The 21,768-nt window shown below is 39.4% G+C and overlaps 4 protein-coding genes across 4 annotated transcripts in view; 1 reads left to right on the forward strand and 3 right to left on the reverse strand.

Annotated features, from left to right (window-relative positions):
• LOC144643579 (protein D3-like) overlaps positions 1–21,768 on the forward strand; it is a 217,454-nt gene that overhangs the window by 134,005 nt on the left and 61,681 nt on the right. The window lies entirely within an intron of this gene.
• Positions 1,198–7,129, reverse strand: LOC144643455 (tetratricopeptide repeat protein 1-like). The gene is made up of 8 exons (XM_078502712.1): positions 6,767–7,129; positions 5,208–5,268; positions 4,582–4,694; positions 4,153–4,189; positions 3,583–3,672; positions 3,139–3,197; positions 2,060–2,114; positions 1,198–1,708 (listed from the first exon to the last, which is right to left on the reverse strand). The coding sequence occupies exons 1-8, from the start codon at positions 7,115–7,117 to the stop codon at positions 1,593–1,595; spliced, it is 882 nt and encodes a 293-aa protein (XP_078358838.1). The 5' UTR covers positions 7,118–7,129; the 3' UTR covers positions 1,198–1,592.
• On the reverse strand, positions 8,880–14,261 carry LOC144641847 (uncharacterized). Its single transcript, XM_078500863.1, has 5 exons — positions 14,136–14,261; positions 13,961–14,048; positions 13,719–13,866; positions 11,198–11,301; positions 8,880–9,901 (listed from the first exon to the last, which is right to left on the reverse strand). Exons 1-5 carry the CDS (start codon positions 14,225–14,227, stop codon positions 9,608–9,610), a joined length of 726 nt encoding a protein of 241 aa, XP_078356989.1. The 5' UTR covers positions 14,228–14,261; the 3' UTR covers positions 8,880–9,607.
• Positions 16,912–21,768, reverse strand: part of LOC144643456 (uncharacterized) — a 30,132-nt gene continuing 25,275 nt past the window's right edge. The window contains 5 exon segments of the mRNA XM_078502713.1: positions 16,912–19,077; positions 19,636–19,827; positions 20,501–20,753; positions 20,995–21,075; positions 21,700–21,765. Coding sequence (XP_078358839.1) covers positions 18,632–19,077; positions 19,636–19,827; positions 20,501–20,753; positions 20,995–21,075; positions 21,700–21,765 — 1,038 coding nt within the window. The 3' untranslated portion in view covers positions 16,912–18,631.

Raw genomic sequence — 21,768 nt, forward strand, 5'->3', positions numbered from 1 at the left:
GACCGGTCGATAGCTTTACACCAAAAAGCTGAATAATGTAGCTAGCTCTGGGAGAAATTTCAAGTTCCTGCAGTTCTTCTGAGGTAAGAAATACAAGTTTACGTCAAAAGTGGCCGAGAACTGGGCCAAGGTGGCCGAGAACTGGGCCCACAAATGGAGCTTTTATTTTTATTATTGCTCGGGCAAATTAATTTTTGACCGGTCGATAGCTTTACACCAAAAAGCTGAATAATGTAGCTAGCTCTGCGAGAAATTTCAAGTTCCTGCGGTTCTTCTGAGGTAAGAAATACAAGTTTACGTCAAAAGTGGCCGAGAACTGGGCCCCATACTGTACTTTGCACCGTAAGCTTTTTTCTCTGTCCTTCCGCCGAAGCAAAAAAACACAACCTGATTACACATTAACCCAAAAGTCGACCAAGTGTGCCTGCAACGATTTCCTGTCAAAACTAAAATGAAAACCATTGCGGTATGCGTCACCCGTAGCGGTTTTGTAGCAACCCCGAGCTATCCCCGTCTTTTTGGCCGCGCCAGGAGACTACGCTCTAGGACGACCAAAGGGTAAACCTTAAATCGGCCACGCCCGATTAATTATGCCCTACCCCGGAGAATTTGTGGATGTTCAAAATGTTGTAGGAAAGTCCATTAAAAACGGTCAAAAGTCCCCAAATCCCCTGCCTATGCCTGGCCTCCCCGCCCCCTAGCAGCTTAAACATGGATAGGTGCACAACAACAATCTTTTTGAGATGCAGTTAGTGCTAAGAACCTTCACATGCACAACACATTTACGATTTCAAGAGATGATGTTCTGTCTCCTTTTACTATTCCCTACAGATATATGGCTTTTTTTATTAATTTTCCCAAATCGGAGGAGATGGAAGGAGGGGGGGGGGGGGGGGAGAGAAAGGCAAAACCATCAAACGTTACAAAAGTTGAAGTTTGAAGCAGCACTATAACATAGCAAGCGAACAAACTTATTACATGTGGGTAACACGTTTCGGCTTTCTTTACAGCTGGAATGAATGGCTTTTATACCCATAATATCTAAAAGGTGTTTCTGTGGAGTTTCAGCACAAAAGTAGGTACCAGTATGTGGCACCGAGTACCCTGCACAGACTGAATGTTAAAAAAAAAGTTATATATTAATCAGTATGTTGCTTGACAACAACTGCTTCATTTGACAACAGCTTTTTATGACAGTTTTTATTGGAATGCATATAAAATTTATTATTTTTCGACACCATAAACTGCAATACATCATTTCACTATTTCCATTTAACTGTTCTTAAGCTATTTTACCTAAGAGAGATTCTTCTACTATGATATTTGACCCAATCTCATATTTGAATAAAAGGTGTTTGTGCATGAATGTGTCCAAACATAATTTTGTAGTGAGGCCTGGCCTGTGATTGGATAACTGCAGCTAAATGTTGTTATGTTTCCTTGGTCTTGATATTCCACAACTGAAAACCTGGCACAATTAGTGTACAGCAGCTCTTTCTTAAAACTTCGATAAACTGCATCAGTTACAATTTCAAATTCGTGGCAGGTAGACCAAGTCTGCTGTTCCTTTATTCCTGCAGTCCATACCAATTTTACTTTTGGAAATTAACAGAATACCCTCCAGAATTTGGATCTTGTTGAAGCTTGAAATTGTCTGTGGACAAGCCAAAGGGTCGTAGAAAAACATTACCCAAATCTTTGAGTTTTCCTGAGCAAAGGTAAAAACAACATTAAATAGTTAGTGAAACTAAAATAAAATCAGAATATCTGATCAGGTCTTAAGTAGTTTTACGTAGTATTTTTTTTACCATTGAATTCTACCAATAAGCAGGTAAGTTAGTTGAAAAATGTCAGTTTCCAGATTACAGATATCAAATCAACTTCTCTTTGCATTGCATGCTTTTTCTTTGCCAAATTCGAACGATAAGCAGTTGCAGTGGTCCAAAACAGCCAGTCTTTGCATATCAGGTCACCTTTGTGAGGTTCACACCTCTGTGTTCAAGTCTGTTGAAGTTGGTATGTTGCAAGGGGAAGCACTAAATGTTTATCTAATACATACCTATCATTTCCTCTTTCATTTTCTCATGCTTGACTCTGATTTGTTCAGGGAGTCTCTGAATATTCCCAAGAAAAGAAAAGAAAGATATCAATATCACGATACATTTTGTTGATGGCAACTTGTTGAGATTTAGAACACTCACTTTTGTCTGCTAGCCTCTGCAACAGCAACCCTCCAAGTTAAGACCATTTTAGTCGCCATGGCAACCAAAATTTTGGAGCTGGCGCCTAAATTGGAACAGAAGTCGCCAGCCTGGCAACTTAAATTGAAAACAAGGATTGAAAGCATAAGCTTAATTTAGCGACTTAAATTTTTCACTGGCGACCAAACTTGAGTAGTCGGTGGCCAAATGGCCACTAAGGAAAAAAATAAACTTGGAGGGTTGCTTTTGTTATACAATCATGTATATGTTGTGGTTCAATTATCCTTGGTATATGATAATGGATATAAAACAAAGGAAAGTACCAGACTGTACCAAGACCAAAATAATTTGAACCACAACATATATTAAGTAAGTGTTTGACCATTTGTTCCCATAACAGACTAATGTTTCCACTATGCCAATTTTGGTTTAAAAAACGAGGCCTGAAAATGGAAGCAATTTGTTTTGTATTGCAGTAGTTCTCAGCATTAAAGGGTCCCACTCAACCAGTATGCTTGCACACCAAGCAGATAATTATTGGCAACCATTTGTGCCATGTACAATTTTTGGCCTTCCTTCCATGCTCACTACCCAAGCATAATATTGGATTGATCTTGCTACATCACTCAAGTTCGGATCTCACATTGTAAATAGCAAATATGGCTTGAAGACAGGGCTGCAATGCAAAGTGGTTGAGAGATAAACAGTGATCATTAGAAGTGAGTGGTATAATTATGCAAGTTCAGTTGCCAGCTGACCAACAGTAATTTACATTATACATTTATAATTTTCACGAAATTAGGTAAATCTAATTCTTCAGTTAAATGCTAATGTTAAATGATAAAGCTAGGGGGAGGGGGGGGGGGTGGCACATTTTATAGCCCCAAATGATATTGCAGTTTATGAATTTATCACATACAGTTTTTCATACACTTACCATTAGAGCTTCCCTGGCCACATGCGATGAACGATCTGCATCAAACACTTTCTGGTAATCTTATGAAACAGAGAAGAAAATAATAAAACAAAAAAATGAGTGCGGAAACAACTACATAAATATGCATATGCTTCTTTGTTTCTTTGTTTTTAAAAGAAAGAGTTACCGGTAAACACTGCATGCTATTCTCGGATGCAGCACCTCAGCTAATTTATATATTGTAAAATATATGAAAAGATCTACTTTTGGACTAAAGAAAATTAATCAGTCCTTGACATTAAAGTTTTCCTCGAAACTAATGGCATGTGTACATGTTATTACTCTCTTGATCCCCAAGTGTATAACAAACTATTAGAGGTGCTGCTACAAGACGTACATGTTTTCAAGTCTTTAAAACTGAACAAAGGCTGCCAGTTTCTTGTACTTATTTCTCATTAGCTTTACCTTCCAAAGCCTCCTCTAATCTATCCTCGTGTTCAAAGCACTGTGCTCTTCTAAGTCTCACTTTAAGATAATCTGGATTAAGGTCCAAGGCTAGAGAAAGAAAAGCAAATGACCGCCATTATTTACAAGGCAAGGAAATCATCCAGGAGGTTATTAATATATCTGTAGCCTGAGGCAGTCTTCCATCAAAGGAAGGAAGAACAAAGATATTATGACACACTGGGATGAGGAAAATTGGAAGCTATATAGGAGGAACAGGCAACAACTTTCTACAGTATGGTTTCTGTTGTAATTTAACCTTCATACATGTCACTAGAGAGAACAATGCTAGTGACTGATAAATTATTTTGGGAATTACAAAACATTTATTCTTAACTTAATTTATGATTCTTTCTTGCTTCCAGTTTAGGTTCATACTTTCCTTTAAAAATTTTGGCTTTCACCGCGCCCCCGCCCCTGCCCCCACCCCCTGGGAATTTCCAATTACCTTCTGTGAGGTGAGTATAGACATTTCCTGGAACCTGACACAATACTACTCATGATTTAAGTTTCACGATCAACAAACTCTACCTTTTGTGCAGTCATCTATTGCCTCTTTGTGTTGGTCCTATAAATAATAAAGTCAATGATTTGAAACTAGTTCCAATTTAAGTGGGCAGACATTTAAAACCAGTACTAAGGGCATCTACATGTATAACATTCGTGGTCAGCATTTTTTGTTTGCAACAATAGAAGGCAAATATGCAAGATTACTGAACATGTCATATTTCCAAAATAAAACCATGCCATGTTACACTGGAGAAGAGAGAGAGAGAGAGCACTCAATCTCCACCTAAAACAAATGTGTTAGGTTGATATAATTTTTTAGGAAAAGTGTAGAAATTCAAAAAGTGAGATTTCCAGAAATATTTTGTGGTACATGCAGCCCTTCTGCTGTAACATAAAAAGAAAATTAAAATGTCAAAATTATAAACACCACAATAAAAGAAATGATCATACCATTTTGACCAGGCAGGCTGCTCTGTTTGCATAGAAAATGGATTTTTCCTTTGTGCAATCATTTGGACAGATCTTTATTGCATTTGTATAAAATTCTTTAGCTTCAGGATATTCTAAATAAAAAGTAAAAAAAGACAGCACAAATAGCTGTTAAACTTGTAATAATATTTAGAAGTTTTTGAGAAATTTGACCCATAAAGAGGGGTATTGAATGGTCTTTGCAAGCATTTGCATGCGAGCAGAGCATTTTCTTTGTGACTAGGAGCATTTACAAAAGCCAGCCTTGCGAGCAATGAGCACTTTTGAAAAAGCTACCTTCTTGAAAAACCGAACATGCGAGCACTTGTAAAAATATGCAACCACGAGCAAACGAGCACTCACTAAAATTTTGCGAGCATTCCAAGCAGTGATTTCATTTTTGGGTCCTTAATAGCAAGAGTCCTTAAAATACATGTAGTAGGGGTTACTCAACTGTAAGTTGTCTTTAAATAAATAATTATTATGATGACAGTAATAATGTCTATCATAAAGATTGTATGTTATAATGAGGTGTCTGCAAGGAAAATGTTAGAAAACAAAACATTAATACTACTCTGATCATATGTTTGTCATGTTTTCACACTTACCAGATCTTTTAAAATAATCATTGCCTCTGTCTTTATATTCTAATGCCTGTATCTTTCTTTCCTTTAAACCAAGAAATAAAATTTCTTCAGGAGAGTAAAATACTATGTCAAGTTAATTAAATCCACCTAAAAAATAAAACCATCTCCTTCCCCCAAGGGTAACCTATCTTGTTTAGGTTTGGTGCAAGTGGCAGAGCCATGAGTGTAAGTAGAGGGCAAGATTGCTGGGATTAAAAAGAAGAGCTTGGTTTCTTGCAGTTTTTGTTTTGGATGGGCTTGTACATGTGACTGGGAGAGCTCACATGTATATCTGTTGTAGGTTAAATCTATTTAAACTTGAACATAACACTCTTACAATCACTCAAAACAATTCGAATTAATATCATTATTATAAATAATATAAATATTAATAAATATAATACTAATAATAATAATATTACTATTATTATTATTATCATTATTATTATTAATTAAGATATATGGAAGGATCGATGGACTTATAACCAGATTATTGTTTTCATTAGCAGACAGATAAGTCTTTAGCCAGGGAACCTTACATTTGTATATTAAGTGAGTAGGTGCTTAGAACTGGCATTTTATGGTATCTGTGTGGGAGTCCCATGTTAGGGATTCCATATATTATTAAGCACTGGCACAAGGTAAATTGATTGACTGTGTGAATATTAATACAACTGTCCAGCTGACAACTGATTTTCTTTGTATGTTGTTCTATCCTGTCCAAGTGTACTTATTTCTTATCCTCCCACTCAAAACCTTAACAAATTGCCTGGACTTGTATGTTGACTGGTATTTACTATCTAGCACATTATGTCAGCATTCCTCTGAAAATAGTTTGAGGTGTATCATGCCAGCGCTTAGTATTTTGAAGTGGATATGTTGGCATGCAGTTGATTAATGAATATTAATATTCTTGTCTGCATTTCCACGTATCCGCTTCCTTGAAGAACACCCTCTCGGGTCTCTCGGGTGGGGTATTATTCAGTTATGCATCAGCAGTGCCATCAGTGCCTATCCCCCCCCCCCCCCCGGGCAACCGCAGGGCATTTCCTAATGTTGCCCGTCCCGAGGGTGGGGCATTTGCGTACCTCGGGTTGACCCCTGGGCATTTGACATGTGCTTTCAAAACCGTGGAGTGAGTCGCATATTCGTGATGGAGGCGTTTATAGGCCAAGACGTGGACAACGTGGCAGATTAGCTAGTTCATGAAGGACTAGAGAAGCTTCGTGGATGTTCTTGGATGTTTTTAAAGGTATATTTTCTCAATTTTAGATATTTCTTCATTGCTAAGAAGCAACAATTTGTATTATATTCTTATATCACCTATCGAGAGATTGAAAACAATCAACCCGGGAGCGGGGCATTTGCCCGGTTCCTTCATCCCCACCCCGGGGAATTTGCCAATTTTTTTAAAGAAATGCTAATGCCCGGGTGTTAGCCCGGTAAGGGGGGGGGGGGGGGTGGGATGGGCACTGCTGGAATTGACTGATGCATTAATAATACTGTTATTGCAATATATAAACTTTTACTGCTAGACAAACCTCTTTTTCTTCAGGAGTTAGTCTTTCTTCCTCCTCGACCCCGTCATTTTCTTGCTTTCCTTCTTCATCTTTTTCACATCCGTCCGACGATGTTTTACAAGAGTCCATTTTCTCACTTAAATCTTCGACAGCATCTTGAAATGTTTCACTTTCGGATTCCTCGCCAGAAAAATTGTCAAGCACTTCTTGAACTATTTGTGCGTTTTCGGGTAATTTACACCTCTCTTTTCTATCTTTGTCAATTGCTTCTTCTTCTGTGACACTTTCTTGGTCTTTCTCCTCTTTCCTCTGCAAAAGTTCTGTAACAGATTCCCTTCCTTCTTCAGAATCTTCGTCCACCTTGGACGCCATATTGAAAAATCGTATAGTACGTCATGTATCCGTCACGTAATAAGATCGCTGGCTCATGAATAATTTGAACAACCTGGCCCTGGCGACGGCTTGGGCGACGGCCTAGACTTGCCACAAGTCGACCTCACGAATTTTCACAGTGAATAAGCGAGCGAAGCGAGCCTTTTAGGCCGCGAAGCGTCCGTGCGAGCGACGAAGTCGCGAGATCGTCCCGGCGCGCCATAATAAACAAGACGAAGGACTTTATTGAAAGTCTAGCGACGGCCCAGCCCTTTCACCTTTACATACAAAAGCACACTGGAATGCTGAAAATCAGAGATTATTTATTTGTTTGACTGCTCTGGCCAGTCACAAAAAACACGAACAATCCACTGAACCAATCAAAACTCAAAGTAAATTCATGCAGCCGGCACAAAGCGCAGGAAATCATGTGCGAACGATTGGTTTTGGTTTACTTCTAATTGGATAAGGCCATCCCAATAAAATGTTTCGTTTCCCATCGCCCGACCGACCCATTTTTCGAAATGTAAAAAAAAAAATCCAGATTCACTAGTCAAAGAGGCAAGTTCTTTAATTTACAAGCACACGATCTTGTTTTATTAACAACAATTGGTATGATGTTTATCCTTGTCTTTAATGAACATCGATACAAAGTTTTTCAAAGACTGTTTTTCAAAGACTGTTTCGTGCCAAGAGCATTAACGGCTGTTCCAACATTCTCAGCGAGATCGACTGAAACAAAATCTTTCGGTTCTGCATCTCCTGGCTTGTTAAATGAACCCAGATCTCTTAAAGTGTTCATTCTTTTTTTTTTTTTTTGCTCGACCCACCGACCCACCATCACAAGAGACGGGGCGATGGGAAACGAAACATTTTATTGGGATGGCCTAAGTATAAAGTAGCGCGAGATTTAAAACCAATCACGTTGTACATGCAAAACGAAGCAACTGAGAATTACTTTCTATACTCAAGTGAAAAAAGCCTGTCTGTATCCGTCTCCTATCTTCTCACGGAGACGGTTGCACACAGGCTGAGGTGAAAACCACTCTATTCTAAAAAAAAGAAAACAAATGAGCTGGTTCGGGAGCCATAATCGGGGACAGGATCAAGCAAATTTGACGCGCACCGCACGTCGTTGGATCCTTGCGTGGCCGGGTGTCATGGCTAAAAGATACTAAAAATAAATGAATTTACAAAAGAAAGAGCATTAATAGAGCTATTGCAGGCTTTGGAATTTTGACTGCAGGGGGCGGGTGCGCGTGTGAGTGGACCCCAGCGACAGGACGGGGAGGGGGGGGGAGGGGGGAGGGGGGGGGGGCACACACCCACCACGGGAGAGCCCGGGTGCCCACGCTTCCTGTCAACAGGAGCCAAATCGGATCGAGAAAAAACGTCGGCTTAAAAATCGTCGTTGCTTGTCAGTGGAGCAATTGGACGTTACTTCACTTCTTCTTATCCAGTTTAATTGGTAGAAATAGAAAATGTTAAAATGTACGGGATGGAGGTTCATAACCTAGAAGTACCTTCATTGGTTAGGTCCGAACTACATGTAGTTTAGTTTCTTTTTATGGTATGAAGGTAATGCAAAGTGCAAGTTGCAGGAGCTAATGTTTGGCACGTCTTTCACAGTGATAAACATAGCACCATCTGTGACTGTAGAAATAAAGATCCACTCATAGACCTACCGTAATTTTCGCCATGTTGTGACAAAGAAGTAACAGAATTTTAAATACGTATAAATTAATTATGATGCTCCTTCAAACCCAAATTTAAACAATTTATTATTCATTATATTACATGCCAAAATTCCTCGACATTCGCCTCTTGGAATTCGGTTATGTATTCGTACAAAATTTCTATCTCGTCTAAACAGCTTTTAATTAAAATTATTCTAGTTTCTCTTAGACAACTCCTTTTATAATAGATACATTAATACAAGAAATGTTGATGCCCTAGCTTAACATTCCCTTTTTGGAGAACAAATACCAGACAAATTTTGTGTAATACGTATTTTAACTCTTAAATGAAGATATCGTTAACTCTCTCTCCTTTGTTTCTTTTAACACAAAATTAAAAAATATACATATTTATGTGAAGCAAAATAAAATTCTGCAATTGGTGTTTCCAGCGTTGTATCGTTACTTAGCCATAGCTTTTGTTAAAATAATTTTGAGTAATGTTAATTTATTATTGTAACTAGAAAGGTTTTCTCTTTAGGCTTCTCGTCATCTCCTACCCATCTGCTACGCTATAAATTATTTTTTTTAATCGTGTTTTCTAGAATTGCTATTTTGTGTGGTGAAAATAATTAATTTAGTGTTTATGTAATTAATACAATTGTCAGAGAGTTTTCGCGAACCCAGAGCCCTTCTCTCTTGCCTATGACTGATATGACCGACGGCGGCGAGAATTTATGTCTTGTGCAGTCAGGAAATTAAAACGAAGGTCTGGGTCTGGGACGAGAATGATTGGCTCTGCGTCCTGTTGCCTTTATTTGTTCCACCGGTCAAGACTCCTTTGAAGCAATTTAATAAGTTTCTTTTTTCTATGGTTTGGGTTCCATCGACGGTTTCGTCTCGTCTTATCTGAAACGTCGTATCTCATGAACTGACGGTATCGGTGCTTTAGCCGCTCGGCGCTTTTGCGTCCGTTTCTTGCTCCGCCTTTGTGGGAGAAACCGATGAACCACTGTGGATACATAACTGATCTGTACTGGTAGTAACCCTTAGAGAACTCTTCGCTGAATTGACATTGCTTCATTGCGGCAAATTGTTGTTTCCTCACCTTGATAATTGAAAAGTGCAATGGAATCAATGAATGTTAGGTGCTCATGCATCTCAAAGTTAAGTAACGTTTAGTATCGTAATTGGTGGGGGGGGGGGGGGAGAGGAAAAGGGCTGGGGCATTCGGAAGGGGAAGGACAAGACTGAGGTAGGACGAGGTATTGGGCGCTGTGTATTTACTGACACAGGGATTTACTGACACAGTGATTTACTGACACAGTGAGAATTGTGTGTAACTATGTCGGGGTTCCACTGTGTAACACGAAACACAATACAGTGAAGCGCAGGGGCGGATACAGGGGGGGGGGGTGGATAGGGTGGATATCCACCCCCCATTTTTCAGTAAAAAAAATTCGAAATGTCACTTTATTTGAAATAGAAAATAAATAAAGAAAGAAAAATTAGCTCTCGCTCATGTCTAGTTGTTGTTACGCCACGTTTCGCCGTCTGCCACCACTTAGGGTTTGGGTTAGGGTTAGGGTAATGGTTAGGTTAGGCCCTAATGGTCTGCCATCCACCCCCCCCCCCCTTTTGAAATCCTGGATCCGCCCCTGGAGGCGTTTTCGAAACACAGTCGAACCTCTCCTTACGGACACCTCTTTGTTATGGACGAGTCACTTGGTCACATAAAAACGATAATGCTAACCAGAAGCTTATCACCTCTGCGCTAACATAAAACAGGCATTCATCTCTGCTCTTTGGTCTCCTTATTAAAGAGGTTCGACTTTATCAATTCATCAAACATGGCTCCGACGTCCAGGGAAACAAAAACTGAAACAAATTTATCACATGGAGACTGAGAGGTGAATCAGTACTGTATTATTCCTGTCGTCATTGTTCCTTGCTTTAGATATGGGGAGCACCACTCCAGTGAAGCTATGAACGACACACAGTGTCGCTGGCGGAGCGGGAGATTTTTCTTCAGGCGTCCTGAAAAAAAAGAACGCGGACAGCAGGGTACCTCAGTGCCCCTGAAGGAAACGCTAACGCGAAGATACAAGAACAGGAGAAAAAGACCCGAAGACAAAATGAACACTCCGCTGGTAAGAAGGTAGGGAGGGTATTTGAATTGTAGTTAACTGTGGTGGTGTTGTTTTACCGTCGAAAGATCTCGAATTGTGGTGTACTTTCCAGGGAGTGGAGAGAGCTATGTGGATAACATGCTATTTTTACGGGAATTATGACTTGCATAAATTAATTTTTTTTTCACAAATGACTTTAAATAGTGCATGTTCTCGTTTGTTGCTTTTCCCTCAGTCTTGAATCCAAGTAAGAACATTAAGAATACAATACAAACCCTGGTAACAAGCTTCCCTTTCTTGTTCATGCAGAGGTGGCGGTTTGTGTTCTCTCCTCGAATCGTTACCCGATCAAAGTTTTCTGTCTCCATCACAAGTCTCGCTACAGAACAAATGCAAAAAAAAAAAAAAAAAAAAAAAAAAAAAAAAAATAAATTATATTCAGCGAGCGATTTCTGATATCAGAGGTAAATTAAATAACGGTACCGGCAAGAGAGCACTGCCTACTTATTAGCCATCCTATCGCGCTCCAGCGCAATTCCAGACAAAAGTCGCTTCCCAATACTTTGTCTGCGGTTTATACGATCGTTTGGTGGAGAGAATCCCTGAATTTAGTTCTATGGTGCTCTGAAAACCTAATTAACTAATTACTTTTCACGGAGTCTCCTCTTCGCGCCAAAGCTGGTACGTCTTTTTCGGGGCCCGATAAAAAATAGGATAGAGTACATTATGTATGTTTTGGCCTGAAATTCACGCCGGGCCAGCAGAGCGCTCGAAGCTGCATCCACGGAATACCTTTTTGCTGTTTTATCCGATAGAGCTCAAACTTTGCACAATGATAGAACTTTTTATCCCAAACAATCGTATGATTTTTGTTTTTTGAATTTAACGGTTTTTGGCGGGAAAATGACGTCACATCCGCCTTGAAGATATAAGGTTTGGAAATTTGAATTTTCCGCCATTTTGTTACTATTTTTAGAACATTTACAAAATTCAGATCTTTATATCTTCAAGACGGATTGAGCTTTTTCAATAATTGTTTCGCATTTCACTTTATCTTAATGAGTTCTTTCAGAATCATGTACTTTTTGTGCCATAACAGGGAAATGAAAATTTGACTTAGGCACTGTGACGTCATTTTCCCGCCAAAAACCGTTAAATTCAAAAAACAAAAATCATACGATTGTTTGGGATAAAAAGTTCTATCATTGTGCAAAGTTTGAGCTCTATCGGATAAAACAGCAAAAAGTTATTCCGAGGGTGCAGCTTGGAGCGCTCTGCTGGCTAGGCATAAATAGATTGTGCTCGGCAACTTTTGAGCAACTTTTAGCGTTTTGAGCAACTTTTTGTAGTACCAGCAACCCAGGGCAATTTTGCCTTCCTTGGCAACTTTTGAGCAACAAACTGATATAAACCGATCCAAACCATAAAAGGTTTTTCATTTTAGGATTTTTATCTTTTTTTATCTTTTTTTTTTTTTTTTTTTATTTATTTTTTTATCTATTATTAAAGTTATGTTAAGGTTTAAAGAGTATATTGATTACAACAAAGTATTTATATTTCTCATATAACAATGCTTTTGGCCCTTTTAATGATTGTAAGAATATATGAAAATGTTTAAATGGCAACAAACAAACAAACACGTTTTGAGTATTTTTCTAAAACAAAACGACTCTGAGAGCAAGCAACTTTTCTACATTTTGGTGGCAACTTTTTGATATTTGAGCAACTTAAGAGCAATTTGACTATATTGTGAAGCAACTTTTCTTGAATTTACTAGCACAATATATTCATGCCTACTGCTGGCCCGGCGTGAATGCAGTACAAAAACAGAGTCGCGTTGCAGACCCCACAAAACTCTAGGGGGTAAACGCCCACGGTCCTTAAGGTAAAAGATAAAATAAAACGCTCTCTGTCATCTGGTAAGATATCAATTATGGACAAAGATTTTGAATAGTTTTGCACGATAACTCCCCTTTGTCAGTATTGGAATAGAAATATCTGGAAATAGTTTTAAAAGCAACATAAAAGGCAATGTATTCTTGCGAATCCGGCTCGATTCGTTTTGGTTTGATCGTAAGGACCAAACCCTAAAGAATCCAGACTTCGAACAGCTGATGGGAATGCAGCCAAGTTTACTATAAGATCGCGACCTACTTCCAGCTAGTTTTTAGAATGAAACGATGCTGCGTGGTGGAAGCTTTATGACTTAATTTTGTTGTTTTGTTGGCGGGAGGATGCTCATGCTGTGAGGCGCTGGTTTTCCGCCTTATTCAATAACTGACATAACTGAACGCGGAAAATTTTCTCTCTTTAATGTTAACATTGAAAGGAATAAGGCTTAAAATCCTTTCTGTTATATGTGAAGCGGATTGTTTTCTTGACTGTTTCGTTGAGTGTAAAACTTATTAGAAGTAGTAGAGCGGATTTTCTTGTTTACATTTTAATTTAAAAGGTTTCGTTATAGGGATCGAGCCAGGCTTCCTAAATCACGACATAAAATTCTTATCAAGATATCAAAGATAACGTGAACAAACTAAATGATTAAAAGTACTGCAAAGAATCTAATCAGCTCTGAAAGAATAACAGTACATTGTGAAGTTTAGTTTGGTGTGTACAAATGATTTTTTATCAGTGCCATGAAATTACAATAACCTAATTACCAGAAATTTTTATGAACTTACATACCAAGCACGTCCTTAGTTAGCTTGCATTCAAGCAACAGGAATATTTAATAAATAATAGCTGTTGTTACAAATAATTTGGTTCAGGTTATTCTTTAGCTGACAAATCCCCTACCATATTGTGAGCCGTTTCTACCGCGAGCGTCCACCTCAGTTTTCCTGATTTGAACGAAGCGTGCCGAGGTTCTTGAATAGAGTTGAACCTTTCTCTTACCACCAACTCCTCCCGTTCCACCAGGCTCACACGACGGCGCCTTCCAGAACTGGGTTAACAAGAAAAAGGATACAAGTTTAGTGGATCTTTTATCACAAGCGTGCTAAAGTTGGCACAGTGTTGGCCAAATTCACATATCTAACCAGCTTGGTTCGATTTGCCGGACAAGGCGGCAAACGTCGAGTTCTCAAACTATCAACTGCAGGACTTGTGCTTAGAGTTAACGGAAGGCTGAAAAAGAAACGGAGATTTTAATTAGCCTTGATAGGAGAATTATAGCAAGACACGTGAGAACGTTTTCAAATTGCAAAGACTTACAGGATTAAAATAAGTGCACAAATACAAAACGCCGGTGACAGCCTGGTCTTCATCGTGAAGGTGAAGAATACACCTCTAATCTGTATGGACATCTGATGTAAGCGTGAACTTAAGAGGTTTGTATAATTTTCGTTCTTTTATACTTGTCGTTGCATGAAAGCATCAATTGACATATCGGCAAGTGATACGAGTGATTTAAATCAATAAGCACACGTGTCCAATCGACCCGCCCAGCCTCGCCTAACCCCTGAAGTGAAAGAAAGTTTCCCATTGTTTGGTCAATGGCAAATTGTGTTTTTTTTAGAGATGGATTTTGATGATGGCTTTCTAAAAATAAATAAATAAATCTTGCATTAACTAACAAACTACGGGATAGAAGTACCTTTACGTGGTTGCATCGTAAAACATATATAGATTTCTGTATAAAATGGTTTGTTTATCTCAGCTTAATTTACAAACTGTTTAGACACCCACCAACGCAATAAATTCTCCTTTGTGAGCCGAACTTGTACCTTTACACAGGAAAAACATCCTGTCATGATCAAAACCACCAGCTGGGTTCAGGATAATTTTCATGCGGCGGAGAAAAAACCACAGCAAAAACATGCCTGGAGCAACTTCTAAGATTTTTAATTAAAGGATTTACTTTCTAGTAACATATGTTTAATAATAATATCCTCGGAATATTGTTATGTTTTAAATAGCGATTTGTGTTCTCTTCACTTTTGACGATATGTAAAATACGCGTCAAGACATGTACGGAAACTTCCTGTTCCTACAATATAAACAGATAGGTTTGTTTTGATTTCAACTTCAATTTCCGGTATTAAACGCTCTTGTTTTTCCTATAAAGAGTTCAATTATTGTGTGACTCTTCACTCTGCAGATTTGCAAAAGGAGTGAGCATGATTCTTTGGTCTTTAAAAAAAATCCTTCATATAAAAACTGATCTTGTCAACTTGGATAGGCATAGGCATTTCGGACGAAGGTAGTGGATAACAGTCGATAACAGGACGAACCGACGCTTGGAGTGGGTTGGGGGTGGGGGAGGGGGGAGGATATGCACCTATCCTTGAGATCTAAAAGTCCACACCTCATACATTGCCTGCAAACTGCCAAGTTTCTATGACAACTATTACACGAATCTGTTGCGACAACTATTACACGAATCTGTTGCGACAACTTAGTTGGGCGATTTTGGAAGAGCGATATTTCCCAAGGTTTATCACAGTATTTGATTTAGATTAGTTAGCGTGCAACACAGCCTAGTTAAGACCGCAAGGATGACAAACTCAAGAAGTGCCGAAAACCCAATCCAATCAAACGAGGCAGCCGAATATGACAGCCTTCACCCCCCCCCCCCCCCCCCTCCACCAATCGCCTTTCGCGTGTTTTAAGCCCCCTAAACAACATCGTTTCAGGTCTGCAGCGTTAAATGTGTTTCCAATGTTCCAATGAAATGACAGGTACATCTGTTCAGTAGACAATCGTTTTTCTTCTGTTAAGTGTGATTTCCTCAAGTAGCGCAATAGACAATTTAAGTGGTTTTTAATTGTCTGACCCTGCCCAGTTGTAGGCCATTGTTTCTTAGGTTGGGCATAAAAGGAAGCTACAGATGTAGCTTAGCCACCCAAGATGATATTGGATGATTACTTATTGCACTGTCAAGAAAGCTCTTTATAAAAGTTTTCTTGTGAAAACTGACAAGCACTGGGGCAGAACCAGGATACGGGTGAGAAAAAGGGTTATTTGGTCATAAACATTAGAAACATCCAAACAGCTGTGTAAAGAGTTAACACTTCCCGACCATGTCACGCGCGTGTTTGGAAAAGTGAAAAACAAACAGGAACTTGAATTGTAAATTCCCCTCAGTTGCCGCCGGGCATAAATATACAGGATACAGGACGCTTCTGTTTGTGAGATTTTGCCTTTAATCTGACTGTTGAAGAGTACCCATGGTTTTGAAAACTTTCTAATTTTCTTCAGAAGTTTGTTTAGGAGTTTATCAGAGCAAGACATACTGTTAGCAGAGGGGCTGTTTTTTGATGGACTTTGCTCTCGTCCGCCTCATTCTTCTCGCGGCGTAATCTGTCCTACCACCCCTCCCCCCCCCCCTTATTTATGCCGTGGGGACGTGAATGTAGTATGTACGCGTATTAAACCTAGAAAATGGAATATTTTAAAGAGCAATTAAAAAAAAAAACATACATCCGGACAAAAACCAGGAACATTATCGTTTAATCGAAAATCGTTTAATTGGCTGATCTCCCGAAATTAAACAAGCCGGATGGGCATAACAGTTGAACTTGGGAAACGTTTTCGTTACACCTCTTTCTTTCCTGAGGGAAATCGCACAATTTATGCTCTCCGCTAAGATCTCGCCTATCAACTTTCAGATGGTACATTTTTGGCCTAGATCGCTTTTCTTTTGTTAGAAAATTAACACCGAAAAGCCCCGCTGAGGAGTGTTAATAAAATCTGTATTTACTGTATTTTTCCCAATAGACAAAAGTGACGGGGCATACAAAAACAAGCTGTGGCATTGGTACGCCCGGGTTTTCGAATGGTTTCATTTTTGTGGAACTGACAAAGAAACTGGCTCTTAAAGCTTTAAAGCGTTTCCCTTAGGTGAAAAATCAGACTTTAAGTATCAAGTGTGAATGGGCCCAATAGTTATGTTTTCACTTGACATGTTTACTTTTCTCAATTTGACGACACAGAACCATGACCTCCAAGTACTACCCTTTTCAGTAAAATAAAAGAATACTTTTTTATTGATTGTATCTCCTTTTAATTGCAAAATCTGACTTCAAATAAAAATAATAAAACATGATAAAATGTCGTAAAACAAACCTATACAACTATACTAATCATCCATTAAACTAATCCATTCTAATAACAATCCAGAAGTCTTTTAGACTCTAAGATTGCTCTTCGCTCTTTCTAAGATATACCTACTTTTTATTGATTGTATTTCCTTTTATTTACAAAATCTAACTTCACATAAAAATAATACCACATGATAAATGTCGTTAAACAAACCTAAAAATATTATTTAAACTAATCGATTCTAATAACAATCTAAATGTCACCAGCATAAAACATTACACCAGAACAGTACACACAACAGTACACCAGCATGCAGAACACTGAGAATCGAAATGCACCAATCACAGCTGTTAAAAACCAACCAATCACAGCGCAGCCGTGTGCTTTATCTAACGCATAACCAGTCGACCTTATCGCCTGATGAAGACTAGCAGTATGCAGTCGAAACGTTGAGATCTCCATCACACGTGACTACGTCGTGAGACAAACGAAATAATACTTTATTATTGTACTCTACCACGATGAATAACCACAACATCTTTTACGACAAATCTAAATGTCTTTTAGACTCTAAGATTGCCCTCCACCCTTTCTAAGATTTCTGCAATTCTACACCCACAACAGAACTTTTTTTATGATCATTTACAATGAAGAAGATTGAAAAATAAAATGGATATTACCTTTCTTATTGTCATGCATGGTAAGACAGAAGATTTTTGTTTATCACAATCCAACATGTGATATGCTTTCCCAGTACTATATACAGAATAACCCAAAATACAATGTCATCGTTTTACGATTTGAATCTATGTACATAAGATTGTATCGACAGAAATAAGTTGAATTTTTTTCTGAAAAAAAAAAATATAAAGTCCCGAAAGACGAGATAAGAATTTAGGTATTGGTCACTTTTAGCGCTCAACGCGTCCCTTTTCCATGCGACAACGACAAACTAAACAAAAACAGCGAAAATAAAACTATTAATAATGATTAAAAAAATCAATAAACAATCGAAGTCTTTCTTTTTAGAACAAGGTACAGTCGAACCTTTCCTTTTCGAACACCTCCGTTATACAGACACCTCTAGATTACTGTTCCAATAGTCCACTCGGTCCTAAAGAAACAAGAAATCATATTATCTTTACCTCTATAATACAGGCACTCAGCTCTGTCCCTTTGGTGCCCGTATTGAAAAGTCGTTACACCCACGTCACAGCGGCTTTCTATCGAAATCCATCTTCCAAGGTTTCGACGTGCTAAACAAACAAGACGGATCGAAATTCGCCAATTTACAGTCCACTAGCATGACCTTCTGAACTTGTGGGCTCATTCGCATGAAACCAACATCGGTATGCATCGGTTTTGATTGGCTCATTTCAAACAGCACGTCAAAAGATGGATGTAGAAAGTAAGCTATACACGTAACACTGAAAGCGGGTGTAAAGCAGAAACCAATAGATTCAAAACTGTCTTGGTACAATGAACGAAATCCTCTAAACATCTTTTCTGAATAATAACTATCGCTTAACCCAAAATTCTAACCTATAGAGACCTATAGAGGCTAACACCAAATATTAACCGTTACTAAATGGCCGTGAATACTGGTCCCGTTCTGTGACCGGCCGCCGCCTGGCCCTTTCTCGTTACAAATAAGACATTTGCACTTTTTATGAGGTCTGACAAACCCCAATCAACGGGTAACACTGGACTCCCCCTCCCCCTCTGCCCACAGCGTCATCCAGGAGTCCCCTGGGAAGCCTCTTTAGAAAGGTCCGCGCTGCTTTGTCCGAATCTCTCCTGGCATAAAGAACGCATAGGATGTTCTTCAGTTTGGCTGGCAGGTTCAAACGGTCAGTGATACCCAAACTGATCTTGACCTCTGTTCTAGAGCTGTCTTCTTCGCAAATAAACTTGTAGAACGCTTTGGGGTGATTGTAAAACGTCGCGTCTCGCTCTGATAGCCCGCTGTGGGCGCGGCTCCAGATATCACTTGCGCTGCCCAAGAAGTCATCGTCATCATCATCCTCACCCTCATCGTCAGCCTCTTCTTCAGAGCTAGTGGAGCCTGCTCCGGTGGATCGAGAGGTCTGACGAGAACTGGAGGCTGGCGAGCCTGCAAACCCAAAGAAAATATCTTGAAACGGCGACTTATCCGTTATATTAAAGTACTTGTACCACGGGCCACATCAGAGATGTACTCCACGGTGTTAGAACGGGAAGGGTTATCCACAATAGCGCTAGTTGGGCTTGTAAGAAATCTAGTTACCCTTCGAAACCTTTCATCGAACAGGAGATATGTTTTTCGATCACTTTTGTTTTCGAATTAATACGGCGTTTTTCTTTTGAATGGGTTATAGAAAACATTTCAACTTGAGATATATCTTCAAAGCAACGACCGCCGCACAATGTATCCCTCATCGGGAAACACTTCCACAGAGATCTGCTTAGGAAAGAAGGACATTAACCCCTCCGAGGCCTAACAGTGATCAGTACGAATTTTTTTCACGAAGATTTAATTACAGACAGGCTAAGATGCTATGAAGAAAAAGTAAGCAGCCCACAAGAGCAACTGTTAGATGACTGATGATATTCTCCCAGCTGGTGCTGAAAGAAATACAAAGATACCAGTAGGGAGAATTAACATATTGACCGTAAAGAACAACCAACTCACTTCTACTGCTCCGAGTGGTAACCTCGATATTATTGATCCTGATTTCAGGCTGTATATCTTCGTTGACAAACACTTTTCCTCGCTCTTTTGGCGCCTTCTCCTCGTAAGACTGATCTTGTCTTGATGGCTGCCGATCGAAACGCGGTGGAGGAGAAACACAGATCAGCATTCCGCGCTCCAGTAGGTATTGGCCTGTGAAACACAGAACCAAACAAAAAGATTGGCGTGATGTCGTGGAGTGGAAAGAAACCAACTAAGCATGTAATGTTTATTGAAATTAAAATTCAGTGACAGAGAAATGAACTCCAGGGCCGTTCATAGCGGGGGGGGGGGGGGGGGAGGGGTGCAGTTGCCCCCGGCAGGAAACCAAAAAAAAAAAAACTGAAAAAAATAAATAAAATAAGGATACTAAAAAAACTAAAGGTGTGCGGAGTTTGCCCCGCTCTGACTCCTGCATTTTACACAGGGTTAACACAAGTTTACATCTGCAGGGCTGCAAATAATTTTTTCCTTGAGACTGAAGATTATATGTCCGACTAATCACCATTTTTATTTCCGACAAAACAAAAAAGTGGTCGAACACAGATCCGGCAGCTAAAATCCCAGCTAAGAAGCATATAGGAAGCTACGATCTGTGGATTGCAATTCATCAACAAAATGATACAATCATTGATGTAAAAAAATTGAAGAAAAATTGGAGGGAGTAAAGAAGGGAGGAAGGGAGGTGGCAGGGAGGTAGCGGGATGGGAGGGAGGGAACGAGGAAGGAATGGACGGAGTAGTAGACAAACTAGTTTAGTCCACAACATGCAAAGACTGGCCATTATATCACCAAATCCGAACGCACACTATAGTTTTCAACTCACCAAGCTCCAATCCCGTTTCAGTTTCCGTGCTTCCAATGCACACACCCAGATTGTCATAACCATTATCACGAACATAGTTCTCCATCCACTCAACCAGCGCCGCTCCCGAGAAACACTTGCGAGTAGCGTGCAGATCTTTGAGCATTGCTTGGATGACAAAATCCGCTGGGGCATTGGCACTAGCCTGATGCGAGCTGACGCTGACCGATGACGTGAATTCGTCATTCCGATAGAGCTGCTGCATAATTAGCACCTGCATGAAAAATACAAATAAATAAATCACTACCATAGAGTACAGAAGGGGTGATGGTCCTAAGTGACTCCTACGGTTTGTGGTCGTGGCATTTTGTTTTTCTCTCTTCATTCCGACCTATCCTGCTCCTCGTGTGTTTTTAAAGGCACTCTATTTCGGAAGGAGGTGTTTGCATGCTCTGTTGGTAGGAAGTTGTCCCAATTTTCCTTTCATCATTATTTTTTTTCTTTAGAGGCCTTACCTGTTTATAGAGGGAGTGGTACATGGAGATAAGACGGTCTGTTGGGCTGGTGTATAACTGCAAGAATTGCACGGTAGGATCCTTGAAAATATCAAAAGATACAAATGTGAGCCACATTGTTTAGCCGCCCCTTTACCCGGTTTCTCCCCCGGCCGAGCCTTGCCTAGCCTAGCCTAGCCTAGCCTTGCCTGGCAGTTTTTTCTCCTCCATACTCCTAAATCATTATTGTCCAAAAGATACGAATTTGTACGTGGTTCTTCGGAGAAAACACTCCATTATTTTCATCATTGAACTTTTTAACCATTTCACTCCCAGAAACAAACCTTAAAGCTGAAAATATGGGTCTAAACAAAAACGGCTTCAACAAGGCCAATGTTTTTTTTTAGTATATGAAGAAGTTTTCGGCCATTTTCTGACGATTTCCGATCAGTTCGGAAGATTTCCGAAGACTACCGAATATTTCCGAGGAGAAATCCGAAAATTTTCTCTCAATTCATGAGTGATTTTATCCGATTTTTGAAGAGCAGATTAGAATTTACAATGCTAAAATTTTTCATCTCCAAACACTTAACAGTCTTTTCTCCGAAAACAGAAAACATTAAAAAAATGGCCAATGTAACAGCAAACATTAAAAATTATGGGCAAATAACACTAAACACTAAACCCCATTCAGACCCTCCTTAAACAGTTGTCAATCTGACTCACTATGGACGCGGCCAGTGTATCATACGCTAATCCGTCCCCTCCTCCGTGGAAAAACTGCATTAGGTACTG

Source organism: Oculina patagonica, chromosome 2 (genome assembly GCF_052425735.1).
Source record: "Oculina patagonica isolate OP01 chromosome 2, crgOcupat, whole genome shotgun sequence".
NCBI classification, from domain to species: Eukaryota; Metazoa; Cnidaria; class Anthozoa; order Scleractinia; family Oculinidae; genus Oculina; species Oculina patagonica.

Coding starts and splice junctions, on each gene's coding strand:
- LOC144643455 (XM_078502712.1), bottom strand. CDS start 7,117: ATGGCGTCCAAGGTGGACGAAGATTCTGAAGAAGGAAGGGAATCTGTT. Junction 4,190..4,581: donor CAGCCTGCCTGGTCAAAATG/GTATGATCATTT, acceptor TATTATTTATAG/GACCAACACAAAGAGGCAAT. Junction 3,673..4,152: donor AATAGATGACTGCACAAAAG/GTAGAGTTTGTT, acceptor TTCTTTCTCTAG/CCTTGGACCTTAATCCAGAT.
- LOC144641847 (XM_078500863.1), bottom strand. CDS start 14,227: ATGTCCATACAGATTAGAGGTGTATTCTTCACCTTCACGATGAAGACC. Junction 14,049..14,135: donor TGTGCACTTATTTTAATCCT/GTAAGTCTTTGC, acceptor TTTCTTTTTCAG/CCTTCCGTTAACTCTAAGCA. Junction 13,867..13,960: donor CGGCAAATCGAACCAAGCTG/GTTAGATATGTG, acceptor TTGTTAACCCAG/TTCTGGAAGGCGCCGTCGTG.